Source organism: Xyrauchen texanus, chromosome 17 (assembly GCF_025860055.1).
Source record: "Xyrauchen texanus isolate HMW12.3.18 chromosome 17, RBS_HiC_50CHRs, whole genome shotgun sequence".
Lineage (NCBI taxonomy): Eukaryota > Metazoa > Chordata > Actinopteri > Cypriniformes > Catostomidae > Xyrauchen > Xyrauchen texanus.
Window position 1 is genome coordinate 27,426,948 of NC_068292.1, and position 23,696 is coordinate 27,450,643.

General features: G+C 37.3%; 1 protein-coding gene across 1 annotated transcript in view; it reads left to right on the forward strand.

Moving 5' to 3' along the window:
* The window catches only part of LOC127657983 (integrin alpha-8-like), an 89,486-nt gene that overhangs the window by 59,606 nt on the left and 6,184 nt on the right, over positions 1–23,696 (forward strand). Inside the window, exons 22-27 of the mRNA XM_052147028.1 lie at positions 10,989–11,068; positions 16,304–16,384; positions 16,753–16,858; positions 19,739–19,897; positions 20,953–21,066; positions 22,057–22,170. Coding sequence (XP_052002988.1) covers positions 10,989–11,068; positions 16,304–16,384; positions 16,753–16,858; positions 19,739–19,897; positions 20,953–21,066; positions 22,057–22,170 — 654 coding nt within the window. The remainder of the gene's footprint in view (positions 1–10,988; positions 11,069–16,303; positions 16,385–16,752; positions 16,859–19,738; positions 19,898–20,952; positions 21,067–22,056; positions 22,171–23,696) is intronic.

Sequence of the window (23,696 nt, forward strand, 5' to 3'; positions counted from 1 at the left end):
AGTGAATGAATTAATGAGTGAGTGAGAGAGTGAATGGAGTAAATGAAGTGAGTAGAGCCAGTGAGAGATGACTGAATAAGTTATTAGATGACTACATTAGTTAGTGTATGAATAAGTGAGTTAGTAAGTGAATGACTTAATAGTGAGTGAGTGTGAGTGAGTGAGCAAGCGAGCGAGCGATCGATCAATCGATCTCTGTGATGGGGAAAAAGTGAAAGTTCTTGGTAGGAAAGTTATCCATCTCTTGATGGGTCCAGTCAGATTTAGCAGTTCTGCAGCAAACATCATCTTAGCTCAACTTGTATTTAGAGCTTGATTCCTTCAAAACTAACGAAAATAGCATATTGAACACAGAGAAGGGTGAGAAAAGGATATCATTTTCGCCCCATAATAGCCAAACATTGTTAAGCTCTGTCAGTTTACTGACTTTAGGCCCTGTATGAGACACCTGCATATGCATCACCCACATCACACAAACACACACTTTTCTATATAACCCCTTTACTGCAGAGCAAGAAGTTGAGACTTTGACGAGAGAGAGAGAGAGAGATTCCTTCAGTGATGAAACTATAGATGAGTGCTTGTAGTGTACACACACAAACACACATGTACACACACATAGCAAATAGATCTTCCATGTACTGATTCACCTAACAATTTTTCACACACAAAAATACAGACAAAATTCATAACTAACACTTTGCATTGGCAGCATTCATTGACAACATATCCCTCCTTGTTGAGTATGAATATAGAGCAATCTTTAGATGACAGTGATATTTTTATGATTATAACTCCTGAACAGCACTTATCATCCATAAAGAGGAAGGAAGCCATGTTTTTCTGTGTATGTAAATGTGTTTGTGTCCTAAGTTCCTAAGACTGGCCTACTGGCCTCGTACTCGCTGGAATGTGGCTGTTTTTCAGATGTGTACATTCATGTGCCATTTAGCTTACATATTACTTCTGTCCTGAGGATATGGATGTTTGTGTTATTGTGACTATGTATATGTTCTGAGCCCTTAACTACAGAGACACACATTTCTAACATACAAATTTCCAAACGGAAGTGAGCATCCCTATGCCCTACTCCCTCCGAAAGGCTGAGCCCTTTAAGTGGGAACTCTGGAGGGAGCAGGGCACACTTGTCTCATGTTAGGAACACCCATGATGAAGGGAGTAATGAAAAACATACGTCACATCCACAATTTATTGTGAGGACACAGCACCCAGGATCACGTGATCATAAATGGTAAAATTACTTCCTCGAAGTGATCATTGCATGCACCCTTTGCTAACCACCTTGTGGAAGGGCCCTTCATGAAGGAGTTGAGTTGCTCACTTTCATTTGGAACACCACATCATAAGGTAAATATGTCACAATTCAATGCTTCACTTCTTTGCTTCAATTATGTCCGGTACAGTGCCTCATCAGCAGGACCGTGTGAATATGATATGAGCTTGAAGCGGTCATCTGTGTTCCGCAACTGCTTTAGGGTCCTAGAATAACGTATAAAGTGCGAGTAAGGGCAGACGGTGAACTTTCTGGTGCCCTCCTGTGGAGTTGGTGCCCTACGCAGACTGCATATTATGCATGTAGGGAGTACTGCTCATATGTACTTCAATTAATCTGAATCACAGTTTTCGCTTACTTAAAGGACCTGCTTCATTGTTAATTAACTTCAGGAAATTACATAAATCCACACATGAATAAATATAGTATATTGTTACAAGGATCTAAAGTATCGATGCAAGGCTGTGGGAAGAATAATTGCAATATATCGATATATGGTTGTGTCCACACAGCTCTGGTACATTGTGTGATTTTCAGCTCTCTCTTCTCGCTTCTGTTTTTCACTACTTTCTTTCCGACCTCCTTCCTCTCCTTTACACATGCTTCTAACAGGTTGATGTTGAGCATTGTTAATGAGAGTCAGTGAAAACAAAACAAAAAAAAAGTGATGGAGTGAGTGTGTGTGTAGGGAGGGTGTAAACACTCATCAGGACAAAGTTTGAGGTTCTGTCTAAACACACTGTTCATCTATTTACCAGTCACCATGACAACTAGTTTCCAGTCATTCCAATTATCTCAGTCTGGTGTATAATTACAATGTTTGCAAAATACACACTTGACCTGTTACACTCGCAAACACACAATCAAATACTTTAACACACTCCCATCCCAACTTCCTGCCCTTCATCACATACTCAAACACAAAAACAAACAAAGCCATGTATCTGAGTATGTCCATGACATGTTCCTAAAGACTGCATCATTAGACTTGTTTGCAATCCTTCCTTGTGATTCGCTAGTATGAGAGAGTTAAAGGAATAATTTACCCAAAAATTTTAATTCTCAAATAATTTACTCACCCTCATGCCATCCCAGATGTGTATGACTTTCTTTCTTCTGCTGAACACAAATTATGATTTTTAGAACAATATTTCAGCTCTACAGGTCCATATAATGCAAACATATTAAGGCAGCATAAAAGTCATTCATAAGACTCCAGTGGTTAATTACATGTTTTCAGAAGCGACATGATAGGAGTGGGTGGAAACACATCAGTATTTAAGTTCTTTTTTTACTATAAATCTAAACTTTCACCTCCACATTTTATTCTTTTGTTTTTTGGCTGTTCACATTCTTTGTGCATATTGCCACCTAATGGTCGGATTTGGTCGAAGATGGAAATTTATAGTAAAAATAATTTTAAAAAAGGACATCAAAATGGATCCTTTTCTCTCCTACACCTATTATATAGCTTCTGAAGATGTGGATTTAACCAATGGATTCATACAGATCACTTTTATGGTGACTTTATGTGCTTTTTGGGCCTTGAAAATATTGGCCACCATTCACTTGCATTGGGAATTACATAGCTGAGATATTCTTCTAAAAATCTTAGTTTGTGTTCTGCAGAAGAAAGAAAGTCATACACATCTGGGATGGTATGAGGGTGAGTAAATGATGAGATAATATTAATTTATGGGTGAACTATCCTTTTAAGACAGATGTTTTAAAACCATTTCAAATTTAAGAATCAGTAGCAAAAAATGGCTTTAGAGTTGGTAAGATTAATTCATTTCTGTGAATTAGATTGACTGTTTGAATTAAACCAAAATTCTGATTCAACGAGTTGTTTGCATAATCAATCAAAAATGTTCACTCAAGTCCACATGTGGCATGTTATTGTTACTGTAAATATACTTTTTTTTTACTATTCATCACCATTTTAAGCCATTTTAGATCAAATACATAAATATTGATAGATATATAAAATATTGTAAAGGCTGGATTTTCTTGTAATTTTTCTTAGCAATATCACCCAGTCCAAGTGTATATTGTGCTCCATTTTATGTGTACATGAATATTTGTTTTGTTGTTGTTAAATTGCTATTTCTACTAACAGCTCTAATGACACCAATTAGTGAACTTACTGAGCGTTTGGGAGACATTTTAATAACATTCTTATACTCTCTCTCTCTCTCTCTCTCTCTCTCTCTCTCTCTCTCTCTCTAACTCTCCCTCCCTCCCTCCTATACGTTATCTTTCTACATCAGTTTCCCATTTCCTTAAAGCCCTTAGAGTAAACTGCTCATTAGACTAGAGACTGCTTCATTCCTGTTTCTTTTACATTGAGCTCTTTCTCATTTCATCATTAAAAATACTAAAAGATGACAGTAGTGAAGATTGCTCCTAAGTGCATTGTATCATTATCCCAAATTGGCACTTAGTTATTAGGTTATTTTGGCTGTGGGAGCTATCTGTTGACTTGGAGAGAATCCAAGGCATATATTTGAACATATTTTGCATATATCAACAAACAAACCACTCACACACAGACACAGACAGACACACACACACACACACACACACACACACACACACACACACACACACAAACAGGTTTGTTTCACTATATAAATAAGGACATGTCATAGACTTCCATTGATTTCATAGCAGGCTGATTATATTTTCTATTCCCTAACCCTCACAGAAACCTGTGCACATCAGTAGATTTAAAGCTAAACAGGATTTGGCTGATTTATGGGCATTTTTACTTGTGAGGACCACCTACAATGTCCTCACTAGTGGGCTTTCACTATACACTATACAAGTTTCACTATATTAGTGAGGACTTGTAAACAAAAATTGGCACTCATGCGTGCACGCACACACACACACACACACACACCTGCATTTTTATTAGTCAGTTCACTCTGTTTGTTTGTATAGCAGTGCTTGTGAAATCCAAGGCAAATTGAAATGTAATTCATCTGTAATTTGATGCATATTCTGGTAAATGCTTTTTGGTAGAGCAGTGCCAACTCACTGAGAGCGGAGGCAGGGAGGTTTATGACTGTGTTTATAACAACAGTTCAGAATAATATGTTTATTCATACACTATAAATCAGTGTATAACTATTGTAATGGCAGAGTATTACCTGTGGATGCACATGCAAAATTTGCTTGCAGTATTAGATCAGTTCAGCATATTATCTGCTTTCAGCCTAGCTGCTTATAAAATGTTACGGGTAACACTAATGTATAAGGGGTTATAAATGGGTTCATTAAGGACTAATATTTTACAAATGTAGTATAATTAATTGATATGCAGTTAAAAACAACATGGTTAAAAAATTGTGCCTTTCATGGAATACTTAAATTGTATTCATGCGTAACAAATACACTTTATCATACTTTAATCAAAAACAAAAACAAACATGATTTATGTCACAATGCAACAAAAATAGACTATTGTCTCAGATTATCTTGACATGGACAGTCCTAGTCTGTGCACATTGTCAGCTCATGTGCCTGCCGTTGACTGTGCTAAAAGAGTATCACAAAGTAGTTGTGAAAAAGGCAATGCGGTCAACAGGGCGCAATCCAATCTAGATCACACAAAAATGAAGTATTAGCGGGCCTTAAGTGAAAGATTTGTAGAATGAGTTCACAAAGATTGTAAACACAGATAAAACATTTCTCTGTTTTTTGAGCGCCCTGACCAGCCCAACATAGCAACATTGTTTCAACCAATGGCATGAGTTTGTGAAGGGACTAGCTGTTTGTCTGACCAATGTCCGAAGGGCAGAGTGTTTGGGAAACCTGCATGAAAACAATAATAATTTTTGCAATTCCGTTTGGTGATGCTAGTGGCACAGAAATTACACACTTTAACCTTTAAGAACCAAAATTTAAGTTTGGCTACACAATATGTAGCAGCAGAGACACATGAGAATGAAAAGAGACATAAGGGAGAATTGTGATTCATGGCGCATATTCAAGGAGGCTGGAGATGGGAAATGGAAGATGTGCGATTGTGAAATGAGAGTGAACGCATGAAGGAGCAAAGTGAGAGAGAGATGGAGAGGCAAAGGATAAGTGAACAGAAAGAGAATGGGAAGTTGTTTGGCTCTGTAAGTGCCAGGACTAACCTGTTAACATGTTCCAGATTTAGGAGAAGGAGGGTACATTGTCATGGTGACAGGCTTCATCATGGAGCCTCCATGGTTTTAACCAGCATGGGCCAAATTACCAAGGCACCAGCAGAGGAGAGTGACAAGGCCACTGATCCCCTACCTCACATTCAAACACATTCACCCATACACATAATCACATTCCCAACAAGCAAATTAAAGGTCCACTCAGTAACTTTTTGTTCGTGTTATCTTGGACTTACAGTTACACTTAGTGGCATGTAGCATCATTCAAAATCAATAGTTTTCAGTTACAGATGCCATTGTAGAAATTCACTATTCATAATCAGCCATAATTAATTTAATCAAAGAGTGAAAGTGTCCAATAACAAGATGGTTACTGAGATTAAGTGAATAGTATTCTGCTGGTCATGTGATTAAAAATGGCAGCCCCTATGAGGGCGCTCCTGCCCCATGTAGAATAAAACAGCTTTAATAAGGTTGCGGATATGACTAGAGTCCTCATCACATATGACTGATAATGATTTTATACATATGTTTCAAAATTACTTCAATAATTTCTTAAGGAGTAAATCTTTTTTAATGGGTATAAAAGTCCTGAGTGCACCTTTATGAAACCTATCATGCACTTACACAAACACTAATACATTTGGTTAAACACTAGCAGAATGCTAACCACCAATGTCACTGACGTCACAAAACAATTCTGCCACACATGGAATCAGCATGTGGTCTGTGATCAAACCCTAGAAGTGTTTTCTTGTTGTTGTTTTAGCTTTCTTATTTTTCAGAACTTTCCAAACTCATTCTGTGCTCTCATAGCTTATAAAACATAAGTCATAAGCATGTGGTGCAGCCCATTCATCACAAATAACCCGTCACTTGAACAATCTGCAGAAAACATGGTAGTCACACTACCTCAAAGGGTCCAACTTCCTCTGCCCAATAAAATCTCTGGATATCTGCCTCTCTGAAACAGATCAGTTTACTATTGATAATAATCTGAATAAACAGTTCATCCTCCAAGTATAGTAATATACAGTAGTTGGCTGTTTTCAGTTGCCAAGCAATGCAGCAAATGCAAATGTCTGCAAATTTTTTCTCAGCCTCTCATTTCACATAATTTTTCTACAATCCACCACATGATACTGCATTGTTGCATTAAATTCTTGAATAACATTAAAATAGAGTTGTAAATCTCATTTGTGAGCCATAATTCATATAAATCTGACATGACTCGCCCAAACTATTACTCTCACTGCTATTCAATGAAGAGAGTAGTTTCACGATCTATACAATGAACAGCTTTAAATTAGTTTTTTGTTTTACTAACTCCATTTTGCTAATGTCTCATTAGGGTAATATTCGATCATACGTTTTGGCCATTGTCTTTAGTCTCTATCCACAGCTCCTTGAAAAGAAGGATTTATTAGGAAGGTGAAACAATACATTTCTTGACAATGTGGGCTGATTTTGGGGAATCTTCTAGCTGTATCCTCCTGATGACACTAGAATAAGAGTGGCTTGCATTGTTCTTTGATTGGTGTCATCATTGTTTTATATCAGATAAATTTTTACCTGTCATGTTTTCTGGCTTTCCATTCATCTCTCTAACTCACCCTGTCCAGCCTCGTTTATTCAATCTGTTGTTCATCTGAGTAAATGCCATTGAACATATGGTGAGACTGTTGATGTTTGTTTGTGCTCTTTCGAATGGAAAAGCATCCGACATTTAATTCTTATGTTGTGAAATATAGTTAATCAAATTCACTTGAAGACTTTTGAGTAATTTTCCATGTTGTACGCTGCAGTGTTTTATTTTTCATTTAAACTTCGATTAAGAGTCTCATTAGTGTAATTATATGATTACTCTTATCACAGAAACATATGAACCAGCCCTTATAAAGCTCAATCTTAGATGAAGTTCTCATTTCTATACATTTGCACTAAGTTGTGGAGACATGGTCTTCATTTTGAACTTGAGACGTTTGTGATATACCAACTCTGTGGGATTTAAAAAGGACATGTGACCACAAAAAGAGGCTCTGTGGCTGGTTCCCTCTTTAAAGTTTAACAGCACTTGTTACTCTCACCCGTCTGTTATGAGGAGGCTTTGTAGTGACTAAGGTTTCCGCTGGGGGAAATGCATTTATGGGGCTCCAGAGTTAACTCATAGCCTTTAGCTAAAGGACTGGCCTTCATTAACCATTCCAGCAGCCACTGTCAGACTCATATTAATGAACTACAACATATGGGTACAGTTATAGTGAGAGAGAGAGAGAGAGAGAGAGAGAGAGATTATTATTAGTGATGTTTTGATAAAACTAATATTTTTTATCCTATCAAATTGCGTACATTTATGCAAATTAGCTTGCAAAACTGATACCTCTATTAAATATAATTTTCGCAAATTCTTTGGATAAAATTAGTAACTTTATTATTATAATTGTTTTTATATATATATATATATATATATATATATATGGGCCTAAACAGAAAATGATTAGGCTGCTTTCTTTACCCAATTAGTTGGTATAAGCCACATATAAAACCTCAAAATTAACCACTACTATTTTACTACTATCATTACTATTACTAAAACCAAGTTACCATATGGATACTACAGTAATGCTGTCATAAAACCATGATTAATTGATTAATGATTAATCAAAACCTTGGTTACTGCCAAAAAGAAGAAAAAACATAGTCACTACAGTTGTGGTTACTAGTCATGGTTAATAAAATATTACTGCAGTGAATCCATGGTAAGTTTTCATAAGGGTATAATTTATTAACAACTATTAAAGATCATTATCAATGTTTTAACATAAATATTGTCAAACAAGCCCATTATAATACATGTCACATCTAGGTTTGTCATTACTTAGTGTGAATAACTCCATATGCTGTTTTTGTCATTATCTCAGGAAAGCACTGCTCCCTGTTTGAACGAGCACTATGACTGAAAGGGTGAGCGCTGTCGGACTGCTAGATGTATTTTAGCATTTATGAGAAGATGAGCGAAAACAAAATACCAACATTTCGCTAATATAATATTTTTTTTCCACTTTGAAGCTTATGAGGTGCATTGATATTCATGTAATCTAAATAATGAGATCACTTGTTTAAAAAAAACTTCAGAATCTATATTTTTATGTGAGGATACGATACGATATTCTTGATACCACATCAGTATGATACCACATCATCACTATGTAGCAGAAAAATAGAGTGAGCAGCAATATAGATACTGGCATATTTTGCTAAAACACACTGCAGAAAACAAGAATAAAGAAAATTGAACTTCGTGTGTCTGAAATGAATCCAACCTTTCAGCTAAACCAGGTTTGTGATAGGACAACGTGCTTCCAGAGCACCTTTAAACAATTATGTTTTTCTTTTTTTTTTCATCTAAAATTGTCATCAAAGATGTCATCATCTGGCATATATGACAAGGATAAACAACTAGAAATTTGATATTACTTGTAATGTAGTGGAGTTCTCATGAGAATGTTTCCATTATTTGATCATTATATTCCATTTTTAGGCCTACTTAACTTTAGCTAACAGTATTTTAAGCTTTACTATTGTGATGTACATTGTTTGTTGTTGGAGTTTTACTTTAAGGAACATATAAAAACTGTCCATTCAGAATTTAAAATTTTCTCTGGGGGGGTACCCCTGAACCCACATAATGTACAGTTGAAGTCAGAAGTTTACATATAAACACCATGGGACCATGCAGCCATCATAAAGCTCAGGAAGGAAACGCATTCTGTCTCCTAGAGATGACCGTAGTTTGGTGAGAAAAGTGCAAATCAACCCCAGAACAACAGCAAAGGACTTTGTGAAGATGCTGGAGGAAACAGGTTGACAAGTATCTATTTCCACAGTAAAACGAGTCCAATATCGATATAACCTGAAAGGCTGCTCAGCAAGGAAGAAGCCACTGCTCCAAAACCACTATAAAAAAGCCAGACTACAGTTTGCAAGTGCACATGGGGACAAAGATCTTACTTTTTACTTTTAGTGAAAATAAAATTGAACTGTTTGGCCATAATGACCATCATTATGTTTGGAGGAAAAAGGGTAAGGCTTGCTAGCTGAAGAACACCATCTTAACCGTGAAACAGTGGGGTGGCAGCATCATGTTGTGGGGGTGCTTTGCTGCAAGAGGGATTGGTGCACTTCACAAAATAGATGGCATCATGAGATAGGAAATTGATGTGGATATTTTGAAGCAACATCTCAAGACTGCCAGGAAGTTAAAGCTGGGTCGCAAATGGGTCTTCCAAATGGACAATGACCCCAAGCATACCTCCAAAGTTTTGGCAATATGGCATAAGGACAACAAAGTCAAGGTATTGGAGTGGCCAACCCAAAGCCCTGAACTCAATCTGTAATAAATTTTTGGGCAGAACTGAAAAACCGTGTTTGAGCAAAGAGGTCTACAAACCTGACTACCTAAAGGCTACCCAAAATGTTTGACCCAAGTTAAACAATTTAAAGGCAATGCTACCAAATACTAACAAAGTGCAAGTTAACTTCTGACCCACTGGAAATGTGATGAAAGAAACAAAGGCTGAAATATATAATTCACTCTACAATTATTCTGACATTTTGCATTATTAAAATAGTTATCCTAACTGACCAAAGACAGGGAATGTTTTCTACAATTTAATGTGAGGAATTGTGAAAAACCGAGTTTAAATGTATTTGGCTATGGTGTATGTAAACTTCTGACTTCAACAGTATCTTTAGTCACAAGGCCTGCTATGCCCCTTTGGTATCTAAAAATATTTAAACAGAAATACTGGACTGCTGTCATTCAGCATCAAAATCGTTTTGAAACAGTTGATTTTATCTTTTAATATTCATATCAAAGTGCACTTGGTTGATAAACTAATTGAAAAATAAACTAAATATAATATAAATCTTTTGGTAGAATATTCCCCATACCACACAACTCTGGCTTTTTCTCTGCCCCAATGTCATAATCCTTGCACCCTTTGAAGAGACTGTTTTGACTTTATGCTTTTTTTCTTTTACAAATTACTATTGCTGCCAACTCGAAAATGTATAATAACTATTTCATCAAATTGATTAAGCATTCCTTTTCAAAGCATGCCATTTCATAGCTACTGACTATTGGCACAATGTAAGTTATTGGCCGGACCTTTGTTGGGAAGGAAATGTAGAGGCCGGACCTCTTGGAACTTTAACTGAATACCCCTGATCTAGACTATTCTATATACTCACATTGTTTAAGACTGATTCTGCAAGAATCTGTAACTGTGTATTGTTTGTTGGGGGAATAACAGCTGTGAGAATGTCCAGACATCCTTCCCAACATTTTAGATGGCACAGTGTTAATTGTGTTTTTTTCTTATGTTAGACATTGGGGGGAGAGCTCTATTCTGTTTTACTGAGCACTTACAGATGTCCGTTAAGCTTTTGATGTGCTCATGTTTTTCCTTTCTTCTCTCTCTCTCTCTCTCTCTCTCTCTCTCTCTCTCTCTCTCTCTCTCTCTTTCTCTCTTTAGTTGTCGGTTGGTTTACGTTTTTCAGTACAAAGGCTGGAAGATGCCCCCGCTACAATTGGCTTTGCGTTGCAGATACACAGGTATAGTACATTTCTCCCTTATTTTCACCCCGTGTCTTGTCACAATTACAGATCATCAAGTAGTGTCTTTGGTGTAATGCAAGCATAAGACATTCTCACAGCTACTTACTTTGACTCACAAATACAGATTCATATACAGTATAGTGACAGCCAAGTCATTTTCAGCACCTAAGTTCTTAACACGTTTGTGTAAGTGCGTTTAAGAAGCTTGTGATGACTGGCCGTTATTTGTGGTATTGAAAGTGTCCTGCACCTTACCTAGTAATGCCTAGTAAGGCATCTGTACCACACCACTCTATAGTGTGTGTGTGCGTGCGTGCGTGTGCATGCATGCGTGTGTGTGTGCACGTAAGTGGTGTGTGTCACTTCAATGTATGTTTTGGCTCACAGAATATGGATGGCATACTTAAGGGAACTCTGTTTGTCTATGCTGCCTTACTAAGCCAAAATGTATTAACTACGCTACACTGAAAATGGCTTTAAAGTTTTGATTGTGCAGCCAAATGTGGAGTATATTCACTCTGTTTTCTCTGAATCTGAGTATAGCTGAGCTAAACCTGTCTTTCACAGGTCATCTCAAATGTTATTTGTAGTTGTCAACTGTTAATTGACAAAATGGTGATCGGAGAATGGGTGGCTCGGTGGTTAGCACCGTTGTTGCCTCACAGCAAGAAGGTCCTGGGTTTGAGTCCTGGCTCAACTAGGGCCTTTCTGTGTGGAGTTTGCATGTTCTCCCTGTTTTTGCGTGAATTTCCTCCAGGTGCTCCAGTTTCCCTCACAAATCTAAAAACATGCAGGTTATGTGAATTGGAGACTCTAAATTGCCCTGTATGTGTGTGATTGAGAGTCCCCCAGCCACTGGGGGTTGCATCAGGAAGGGCGTCCTGCGTAAACTTGTGCCAAATCAAAACTATCACAAAGCGGACCCTGCACCTACGTGGGACAAATGCTAGGAAAGAGAGAGAGGAGTGGTCGGAAAATTATTGCCATTTTTAAATTTTTATTTTTTGTAATATGTATATTTTTGGTCATAACCTTGATTATGCATTTAGCAGACCTATGATAAGCACAGCACAAGGTTGTTTTACACAGTCCATCTCATTCACACTGTTACCTCCCCACATAGTCTGCATGTCCTTGGCCATGTTCTGTTAAGTACAGGGGTGAAGAGTATTTTGTTAGAATAACACTTCTCACTGTGATGTCACTCACACATACACAGGAGGTGATTTTAATGAGAACATGTTAGTTTTGGGATGTTAAGTTGACTGTCAAGCGGCTCTCAGAAGCAGTTTGGTGTTTGAAAGAGGAGGGGATATAGTTCCCTGAGGGTTTAATCACTGAACCCTAAAGTCTCTCCAAAACTCAGAGCAAGGGGAGTGAGTCTATGTGTGTGTGTGTGTGTGTGTGTGTGTGTGTGTGTGTGTGTGTGTGTGTGTGTGTGTGTGTGTGTGTGTGTGTGTGTGTGTGCGAGAGAGAAAGGGATCTCTTGAGAATAGAAGCATTTTCTGACGACTAATATACTAAGCCTAAATAAGAGACAAAGAAGGCAGAGAGAAAGCTACAGATATAGATAGAATCCAGGTGTCATGCAGCAACAAAGATGTGCTATGCAAAATGTCAGTGGGCATGGCCATGATGCTTTGGTAATTTTATTTTACAGATTGGGTTTGGTCTAGTGCAATGTAATTCAGAGGTTCTTCTCCAGTTATTTGGTCATCTGGGTCCTATTATATATTCCATTCCCTGTCAAGCAACGTCGACATAAATGAAGACAGCACATTCATAAGAAGTTGGTAGTGTAAATGGCCTTTATTGAATTAGCAGAATAGAAATATGGAACATTTGTGTCTTACATTCTTTTGCATAATTACTGCCTCCTTGTTGAATGTCAGGCCTATCTGTATGACAGTGACAGGTTCTTTAGATACGCTTGGTGTTTGTCAGGATTAATTACATGTTGGCTCTGTTCAATTTTAGAGAATGTAGTCATAATGTTTTATTGGTCTGACACACAAATCATGGCTAGTGTTAAAAGTGATCAATAGCTTCATCTACTGGAAGAATCCCCAAACTGCTTAGTTTTGGTGGGGCTGATGGGTAAGGTCCCACCTGTTAGTGGCAAGCTCCAGGTTCAGCAGCAGCACCCCCAACTCCTTCTCTGAGTGAGCAGCAATTACCAGATCATCGGCATACATAACATGGTTGAGCAATAGGGAGCCATCCTTTGACCGCACCCAGGCATCGATCAGCCTCCCATTGTATCTGTACCAGATGGAAATTCCTCCGGTACAGCCATTGAAGGCTTCACGAACTATGTGGTTGAAATAGATGTTAAATAATGTGGGAGCAAGAGGACATCCTTGTCGCACCCCAAGGTGTACAGGGAATGGCTCTGACTCCCAGCCACGTAGTTTTAAATAGTTTTAAATAGTTTTAAATATTTTCTTAATGAAAATGTTAATAATGCAGAAAAGTTGTTGTGAGGGTTAGGTTAGGTTTAGGGGTAGCGTTAAAGTAATAGAAAATCTCATTATCTCAGTATAAAAACAATAGAGGTCTAAGGAAAGGCCTCACCATGATTGTTTAAAATGATCAAATCTCTTGCTCTGTTCAATTTGAAATGTATTACTTGGATTCTGATTTTCTCAGAATAAAATGTAGGCATTGGTATCAGGTATAAAACAAAATTAATTCATGATTTAGTATTTAATAAGATCTGAGACCTGAATACATGAAACAAAATCTTATAGGGGTTCAAATATTGTGCAGTATTCTGTTCGTGACACTGTGAATTTTATAGCATACAGTAAATAATGTATATCATTTTAGGCCAGCCCCAGTTACACCAGAAGATCAAAGTTGCAATTGTCAGACTTTATTTGTGCAACGTTTTATACATACACCCTCTACTTGCTCTTCTTGGCTCAGTCCTTCCTAGAATTATTATAAAGATTTTTACATTTATGTTTTTTCAGCAGCTTACCAACAACATACAAAGTGCCTGGCAGTAGAAAATTCAAGTAGTTACTAACCTTGCTGAAATGACCAGCATTGATGGTCACCTGGATGCAGGTCACCAGCATGGACTGCTAGTATGCAGATGTCCCAAATGGGCTTCTTGACTAGCTTGACCAGCAGGGCTTTTGTGGTCAGCCAGCTTCATCTGAAAAACCATGCTGGTCATCCTGCTTCACCAGCTAAGTTTTGCATAGCTAGCACCTAACCAGCATTAACCAACTGGAACCAGCTTAGAAATTCATGTTGGTCTAAACTGGTCTTTTCAGCAGGGAAGCTTAGTCTTTCATGCAAAGAAGAGGTCCACAAGCATTGCAAATACATTCTAATAATTTTGCCATCAAACAATTACAGAGTCTAGACAAGAAGCACATAAAGATTACTTTTAAAGATTTGCAATAATTAGTTTATATAATGCATGTGTGGTCAGAGTGAGATGTAGAGTAAATATTGATTAGGGGCATTGTGATGCTTTGTCTGCATGTGGCTGGGGAGTCAGATGTTTTTCGTGGTTATTGAGAGTTTATTAAAATTAAAATTATTAAAGACATTAAGAGACAGTGATATCAGTGTAAGCCAGGAACATGACCTAAATTCTATCAGATACTGGCAGCTAGTGAAGATGTGAAGATGGGGAATTTTGCTGGTAATCCAGTAAGGAAGTTGAAGTAGTCTAACTGTGAAATGACTAGAGCCTGACCTAGATTCCTCTTGTTATTTTTCATAATGTATTTATTGCATCTTGTAATCAGCCATTTACTTAGGTACTTGAATTTGTTTAAATCTTTTGCAATTTCTAGGACCTGATAAATGGTGTACACTAAATTCTTTCAGGGTATTCTCACGAGTGATTATATCTGTTTCACCAAGCTCATGTCTTTCTCTGTGAATCTGTGTGTCAATCTTTGAGTGAAAAACACTGTTTCAGTATTTGCATTCATTGTTATGAAATATGAAAGAGGCAGTGGGTTAGTCTTGTGTGTCAGTGAGTTTGTAGATTCTGTGGTTTTCACTGCACAATGACTGGCGAAACAGTTGACTTGGGGAAACCTGGAACGAGGACACACTAATCTGAAAGGAGTATTGTTCCTTGTCCATCCTTGCTTCAGCCCATTCTTAGAGGACAGCCGCACTCCCAGAACACAGACACTCCCTGCCTCAGGCTCACACATGGAATTGTTCAGTAGTCTGACACACTGTAGGGGCAATTCACTTGGAATGAATTGCGCCCGCTGATGGTGGCATTTATTTGTACACACTGTCTGCATTGTTGAAGCTCAGGTAAAGGTAATGACACAAATGTGGCCACAAAATTAGCTGCTGAATGCAATTTACATGCACAGTTCTGATCCAATTCTAAGCGCTATATAGCAGAGGATACCGTTGACCACCATATTTGACACACCCTGCCGGGACTGTACATTATGATCTAGACACCTGGATCATCTCTTAATCCTTCAGAATGTGCGCTTGATGAAACTGTGCATCTGAATATATGCCAGGTTGTAATGCTCATCTCCATCATTTGATGATTATTTGATGAATCACTGCTGCTATGATTGGTTGAAAATGTTCACAAACATCTCTACAATTAATTTTACCACCTACTTTCATTTGGCTGTAATAGCGTGATCTAAACGTAGTTAGTGAATAAGGCGTAGGTTTTGCACTGAAATACCACACGCAAAATTGCTGCAGCTGTTTAGTGAATCTGCCCCAGAAAGTGCTCTTGACTATGTGCGTCTTATGTCCGGTTATTATGCTCTTCTCCATCAATGTATTATAATTTTATGTTTAACTGCTGCCATGATCAATAGAAACATTTTAAATTCCAATTATCAACTGCTTTTCGCAGGTGGTAAAAGTGTAACATTAATTGAAGCATGCAAATAAATAATAAATTAATAAAGTGCACACTATAACATGCCCAATTTACATAAAAAAGGAGCCATGTTTGTACTGAAAAGAATAACAATGACATAATTTATAAACTCACAATATAGCACTATTTCAGCACATTTAGCGACTGGTTAAGGTGAATTGTGGGTGGTTAGTGAGTAAGTCACAGGTTTTTGCACAGCAGTGTAGTGATTCTGATACAAGAGCAGTATGTATCAGAAACACTGAAATTTTAATACTTACATATTCACACATCCAGGAATTTATTTATAGCTATCACTTTATTCTAACTTTATATGTTTTTTTTTTCTTGAACAGCTCCAATAAGGACAACTCGAAAAGCATCCCAGTGAATTTAACTGTGAGCATCACAGCAAAAGCAGAGGTGGAGATCAGAGGGTGGGTTTTTGTCTTAAAACTCTTTTTGTCTCATTGAATGGAGTATTAATGGAAGAGGTCCCAGTCCAAGAACCAAGACTACTATTTTTGAAGTTCATTTGAAATATCATTGTGCCATAATGTGGAGGAGATGCAGAAGGCACATGATGGAAAATAATAACAAAACTGAATGTGGGCAATATATTAGGCAATAAACAGTGTGGAACAGGGCTAATGACCAAAGTGTTCTCTCTTAATGCTTTTTCGCAGTCAAAAGTGAGGAAAAAGGACTGATCGCAAATATGTTTTCTGTTTAATATTTATAATTTAAATGTACATTGCCGTGACATCGACTGCATATAATGACCCCCCTCTCTTTTTTATCTCAGTGTGTCTCATCCAGCTCAGGTTGTTCTGCCTTTCCCTCGATGGAACCCTAAAGAGAAACCTGTAAGAGAAGATGACGTTGGCCCTCAGGTCCAACACATATATGAGGTACAGACATACACCTGCTGCACACACGTACACATGCTGAATACACAAATACAAAACTTGACTGGAGTTTAAATAAACATTGAGAGCTTTATTCAACCACAATAGAAGAAGAGAGTGTGTAAAAGTGCTGGTAAGACTAGCATATGCTATATAAATCCTGGTGCAATTAAAGGTATATGCTTGTAAAAGGATCAATGGAAAGGAGGAGGCGAGAACCGGCTTGATAATATAAATAATAGTTTTAAAGACAAACTTAAAAGACAAACACACACATGACAGACATGTCCGTAAACTATCTCTCTCTCTCTCGCACGATCTTCTGCAGTCGACGTTTATCCATCACGGAGGCTCGATTAGCCTAATACAGGACCGGGTGTGTACGATCATGACCCGGCCCCGCCTTCCGCCCTGCCACATTGCTATTTTTACCCTATTTGCAAATAGTGGCAGATAATTTTTGCATCCTATAGGGGCATCACAGCAGTGCGTTTATTGTGTTGTTTATTTAGAGACCCAGAGAAACTCTACACCAACCTCTTTCCCTAAACCTCACCTTCCTTTACAATATTTAATCATGGTTTTACTATAGTAACCATAGTATCACTATGATATTTTGTAGTGAAACCATAGTAACCACAAAATTAAATATGGTGAGTACATTAAACAGCAAACATTTAAAAAAAATTGTGATCAAAGTTCCAGAAAATTTGTAATCACTTCTAAAAAAAACACGGTCTCATTCACACTCAATCATGTGCATACAGTAGTACACATAAAACAGATAAACTAGCATTGCCAAAACAGCAGAACTGATTTGTAACACACAGTGAACACGGCGAGTGAAAGTGATTTTATTCCATTGTTGTCTGAAAGATGTAGCATTATTTGTTAAGACTTTATCAACTCTTTCTCCATTAATAAAATTAAATACTAATCTTTAAGAAATATTCTAATCAAACAAAACTTCAGCTCAGCTATCAAAAACCAACTTCGATAAACTTAGTTATTTGTTGTTTGTTTTTGTGAAGTCTATTGACCTAATTTTGCTATGAGAGGGCCTCACTAAATGCCATCAGTCCTGAGGCTATTCATTTTTTATTTGGCTGTAATTTTGGCCAGACGCTGTACAGATGGTTTGTGTTAGAAGCAGCTTCAGCTCTGCCATGTTTATCTCAAACGCTAATGCTAATGCTAATACTAATGTTAGCCCAGAGTGACTCGTTTAAAAAAAAAAACATGATGCAATGTAAATTGCAATGTAGTTCATGTAAATTCTTCTATACTGAATAAAACTAGTAGATTAATATTTAAATGTATTTTGTAACAACAACAAATCCTTCTGAACATGTATAATTGTTTTACTACTGTATTGTATTTTTTTTCTTTATTACTGCAGTAACTGGTATTTTGACAGATATTATAGATTGATATTATATAATTGTTAGAGGAGTGAGTGAGTCTTATTAATTTCTAAATGTTTTAGGCAACAATTTTATTCTTAACAAATGCAATGATTTGTTGCCTCACTGAAAAAAAGTAAATCAATTTAAAACAGCCTTGGCTGGTTCTACCTGGAGTAGGCTGGTCTTAGCTGGCTTAAGATGGTCTCATAGCCTGGCTAAGCTTGTCTTCAGCTAGTCTAGTTGATCTCCCAGCATGGTCATGCTCGTGCTAGGCTGGTTTAGCCTGTCGGCTAGTTTGTCTCCCTGCCTGACCATATAGACCATTTCAAGGACTATTCGTCAGTTTAAAGTTGGTTTGTTCCTTGAACATTTCCTACTATTTAGCATCCTCGTTCAAAACAACTGTGAGAGGTGCTTCGTACTTAGTGGCTTTAATGCAATTAGCATTACTAACCTTATTAAATGGCATTAATAAAATGTGGACCATGCGATTTTGTGGCTAGATGCTCCCTGGATGCCTTGAACGAACAGAAATTAAAGTGTTTAGATCTTTGAAAGAGCAACCACAAATAGACGCATTATCCACTGCAGTGAAGCGAGGCGGCTGGATACATGCAGTACTAAAAAGTGTGGCACACATCTTATCTCTGGTAGGTGAAAAACACTTATGCTCAAAAATTGTAGATTTGAGAGGTAGAGCCCTAAAAGGGACTATCACTCCCATTATAATGAATGAAGCTGCACAAGTAATTTACTCTTACATTGTGCAGACTCTTTTATACAAAAAGACTTACAAATTAGTAACACAAAAAAGAAATCCTCACCTTCTCTGCAGGTGAAACAGCTTTATTGAATGGCTTCATTGATTATAATAGGATTGAACCAATATTCCCAATCTCTCTGCTCAGGAAATAATTGTGAGCATCTAAACTACGATACACTTTCATCGCCTCTCTCCTGTAGATGCACTTAGTATCAACAACATGCCTGGATAAGTCACTTCAGGTAAACGTTTGATGTTCTTTCAAAAAATATTCTGACTCAGCCTCTTATTCAAAGGATCCGGTAAAGAGACCAAGAGATCTCCCTGGTCAGTAGCATTATTATTCCTTTGTTATTTTTTACATCCTTGAGATGGTCTATAACTATAGTTATATTAATCTAATCATAAGAAGCCATCCAGCCATCCAAAATGTCATGATTTGCTCAACCATCTTGTTGTTTCAAACCCGTGTGACTTTCTTTCTTCTGCGGAAAACAAAAGAAGACATTTTAAAAGAATGTCCTAGTCATTCTTTTCAATTCAATACAAAGTAAATGATAAAAGAACTTTCATTTTTAGATAAACTACTCATTTAAATTTTCAGTAAGAACTATGATACATTTTCATCAGTGAACAACAACAACAAAAAGTTTGGTTCAGTTCACATTGATTCTGTTTCTAACCAGTACATTTTGTCTCTTCACTCTGTCCTAGTTACATAATAAGGGTCCAAGTTCAATAAGCAGGACTGTGTTACAGTTGGGCTGGCCCAGTCAGTACCGTGAAGAACATCTCCTCTATGCCCTTCAGATTATCACTGATGGGCCTGTTCACTGTAGAGTCAATGGTTCTCTCAACCCGCTGAAGTTAGAGGTAACACAAACAGGCACACACATACTTACAAACACAGTTTATCTCTCTATTCTTTTCTTTCATTCTTTCTCCCTGAGGGTGCAATCATAGACAGCCAAGGTCAGACTATCTTTCTTAATGCAGCTGAGCCCAGCTGCTCTCTCTGACCCCTCAGTCTCCAAACTACATACAGCTGCAACACACATCCACTCTTTTTTTAAACTATGCTTCAATGGAGCTAACCCCCTGGCATGCAGTCTGTCTCTGTCCCATCTTTGCCCTCTTTAAGATCTTTTCTTATACACACAAAAAGCCAATTACTTAAATTCATGTTTCTTTCTTATTCTGCATCACATCTCTTTGGCTCTCTTGAGGTCATAAATCTCAGGTTTCTGTGCTTTTTTCCTAATGAGCCTCAAATAAAATGAAAAACTGTGAGTGCAGAGTCACATGCAGTCATTATAAAGCGTCACTACATTTTCATTTTAAGTCTCTGTGCCTTGTAACTGAGCCATACTCATGCTGAGTTCAGAATTTTAACCACCTGGACTGATATTGGAGCTCTTTTCCTGTGAACTTTCTGAAAAGAGAGTAATGATAAATCAGTGCTTTGGTCCAGAGCTCTTGCTCTCTGTCTCTGTCTTTCTCTCAGTATGTTTACCTGCACAGTTTTAATCAAGCTACAGCAGGTTTTTGCATAGTCACGCTACATTCTTTATCTGTCGTTCCAGATATAAATGACTCAATGTGTTATTGAATATTTGAAGGAAGGACAATAAAATAATCTGAGATAAATACACGTTGTGCATCACCTGTCTTTCGGAGCATGCATCCAAACAATGGCTAGACCAATTGTGGTCAGATTAACATGGATACATCTGGATGTAGCCAAGCGTCAATCGCTTTATCTACTTCTTTTAGTGCGACATTGCGAAAATCGGACTTTTGCCGAATAATTATTTTAGTCAGACTGAATTATTTACACAACATTTTAAAAGGACTAATGGCAGTTACTTTGTGTATAAACAGATCTGGTTTCATCTAAAATCAATTTTCTTTCCATCACAAACATACAGACCTCGACTTTACATGACACTCCTGAGTTATTGGGCTTCTTGAGGAACAGCAGTGGTCCGACTCGCCATAGACGATCTGTTACTACAGCCCAGAGCTACAGCAGCAAAACACTGGTACATACACATACACACATTTTACAAACTCATAAACCACTACCAGTACCCATAAACACACACAGAAATCACCTGAAAGGAATGCTGCACACCCTGTGGGAGCAGTCTTGTAGATGTGACAGATAGACTCTTAAGTTGATCTTGACATGTGTTATGGGGATCTATGTCGACCTCAAAGGGTGACTTAAACTGTAAATCTCATAACAGGTCATGCTTATTGTCTCTCTCTTGAACCGTCTCTTTAAGGTGTGTGTATGTGGGTGTGTGGGTGTTTGGGTGGTTTACGAGGAAATTTTTTTAAGGTTACAAACTGGTAATTACAAGGGTATTATAAATGTGGTTTATAAGGAAATTTTTTGTGTCCCCATAATTAAAATCCTTTAAAAAACATACTAAACATTGTTTTTTTGAAACTGTAAAAATACAGAAAGAATTTCGTGAAGGTCAGGTTTAGGGGTAGTGTTAGATGATAGAATCTATAGTTCGTTCAGTATAAAAATCATTATGTCTATGGAGAGTCCTCATAAGGATAGCCGCACCAACATGGTGTGTGTGTGTGTGTGTGTGTGTGTGTGCGTGTGCGTGTGCGTGTGCGTGTGCGTGTGCGCATGTGTGTCTGTGTCTGTGTCTGTGTCTGTGTGAATGGACCAGCTGGTCTTTGATAACTGTAATCCATCACACCTCAGGGAATGAGATATAAAAGGGCATAGGTCATGTCCTCTATACATACACAAACAGTTGGTATAGTTTTCACATTTAAATATGACAACTTAAAGTGACTTACAATCAAACCTGTTTACAAGTGTGGGCCTTTCACAGAAGCACACAGCAAATCATTTGAATCAGTTTTGTCAAAGGAGGACTTTTATGCTGTTATTAGAGTTTCGTTTATACCAGAACTTTAATTTGAGTATGTGTTTCTATAGAGAATATAAAAGAGTCCAGCTGTTTCTTTTATTTTCTATCTTTCTCTTGTTTGTTTGTGTGTAGAACTGCTCTAACATTGATTGCCTGATGGTGGAGTGCTTAGTAGATCGGTTGGATCGAGGGCAAAGTGCAGTAATCAAGGTTCGATCTCGACTCTGGGCTCACACTTTCTTGCAGGTATTCTCTCCAACATTTCTTCACTTTCTTTCTTTCTTTATTTCCTTCTTTATTTCTTTAATTTGAATGAAAACACCAGCTGAGACCAGCATAAACTTCCATGCTAACCCAGACTGGTTTTTGCTGGTTACCACTGGTGATGGTCTACCTGGTGGACCAGCAAAACTCAGATGCTGAAGTATGGTCTGATGCTGGTTGATCAAGGAAATCTTGCCAGTTAACATAGTTATGAGGCCGCTGAAAAAAACTGCATCCAAAACACAACATTTGCTGGTACATACAGTATACAGGAATATTGTTTATGTAATCACAGAGAAGGGTACAGCATTGAAACTAGTCCATAAATATCCATTTCATCTGCTTACGATAACTGTCACATCTAACAGCGTTAGATGTTATCTTGATGGTATCCTTGTAAAGTCCAGTTTTATGCTGAGGTGATTTTCACTCCTTAAATCACTTTATGATCAAAGGCTCGTTTTAAGCAGTGTTTACACTGACAGTGATTTGCAGCAACAAAGTGACTGGAATTGACGATTCAGGATGAAATGAGCAACAGAGACTGTTGGCAATGCAACACAGTAGAGCAGAGGTTTAACTTCATGCAAATGCATATCGCAATATTGTTCCATTTGATGATAGTCCATTCATATCTTGATATTGATATATTTGGCCTGAAATTGCTGTAGAGGGTGTATTTCCTATTGTTGACAATTGATAAACAAATTTAGGAACAAAATACAGTAAATATCTGGTTTAAGATAATAAAGGGCTTTTTTTGTCTACACTGATTTTACTAAAGGAAGAAAGAGATTAAATATTTTTTATTTAGATGCACCAACATCTAATACATTGCATCAAATACATTGTAATAAACAGCAATATTTTCCATAAATATGTATATGCTGTATTTTCTAACATATTATCATATATTATGATATTTTGAGTGATTATGCAAACAAATCACTAAATCAGAGTTTTCAATGAAATTATTGAAAATTACATTTTTAACTGGGATGAAACAAACTTACTAACTCTAAGAGGATTTTTGCTAATATATTATAAATTAGAGCCACTATTAAAACTTGCTGTCAAACTTGTATTTACAGGGAGGGATCGCAGAACTTAATGGCCAAATAAAAAGCACATTATGTTCAGTGTGATGTTCACGATGTTGCTTACTTTTATATCACTAGCAAAATCATGAACATGAACAATGTAGAGTTCATATACACTCTTCTCTTTCTGAACACAAGTGTTTAACTCACACTCAGGTGTTAAGGGGGATTCAGAGGAGATGACATCATCAGCACTATTCCACTGTTGTTCAGAGTGGAATTTCAGCTCCCCTCGCCTTAGACACCTATGTCACATGTCTCCATAAACCCTGATCTCGTCAGAATGAAATGCATTCATCTCACATCCTGAGAAAAGTTCACAGTAACCAGACAAAAGTAAGCTCCATCGTGAACCACATTTATTTTAATGTGCTTTTTATTTGGCCATTAATTTTCTTAATTAATTCA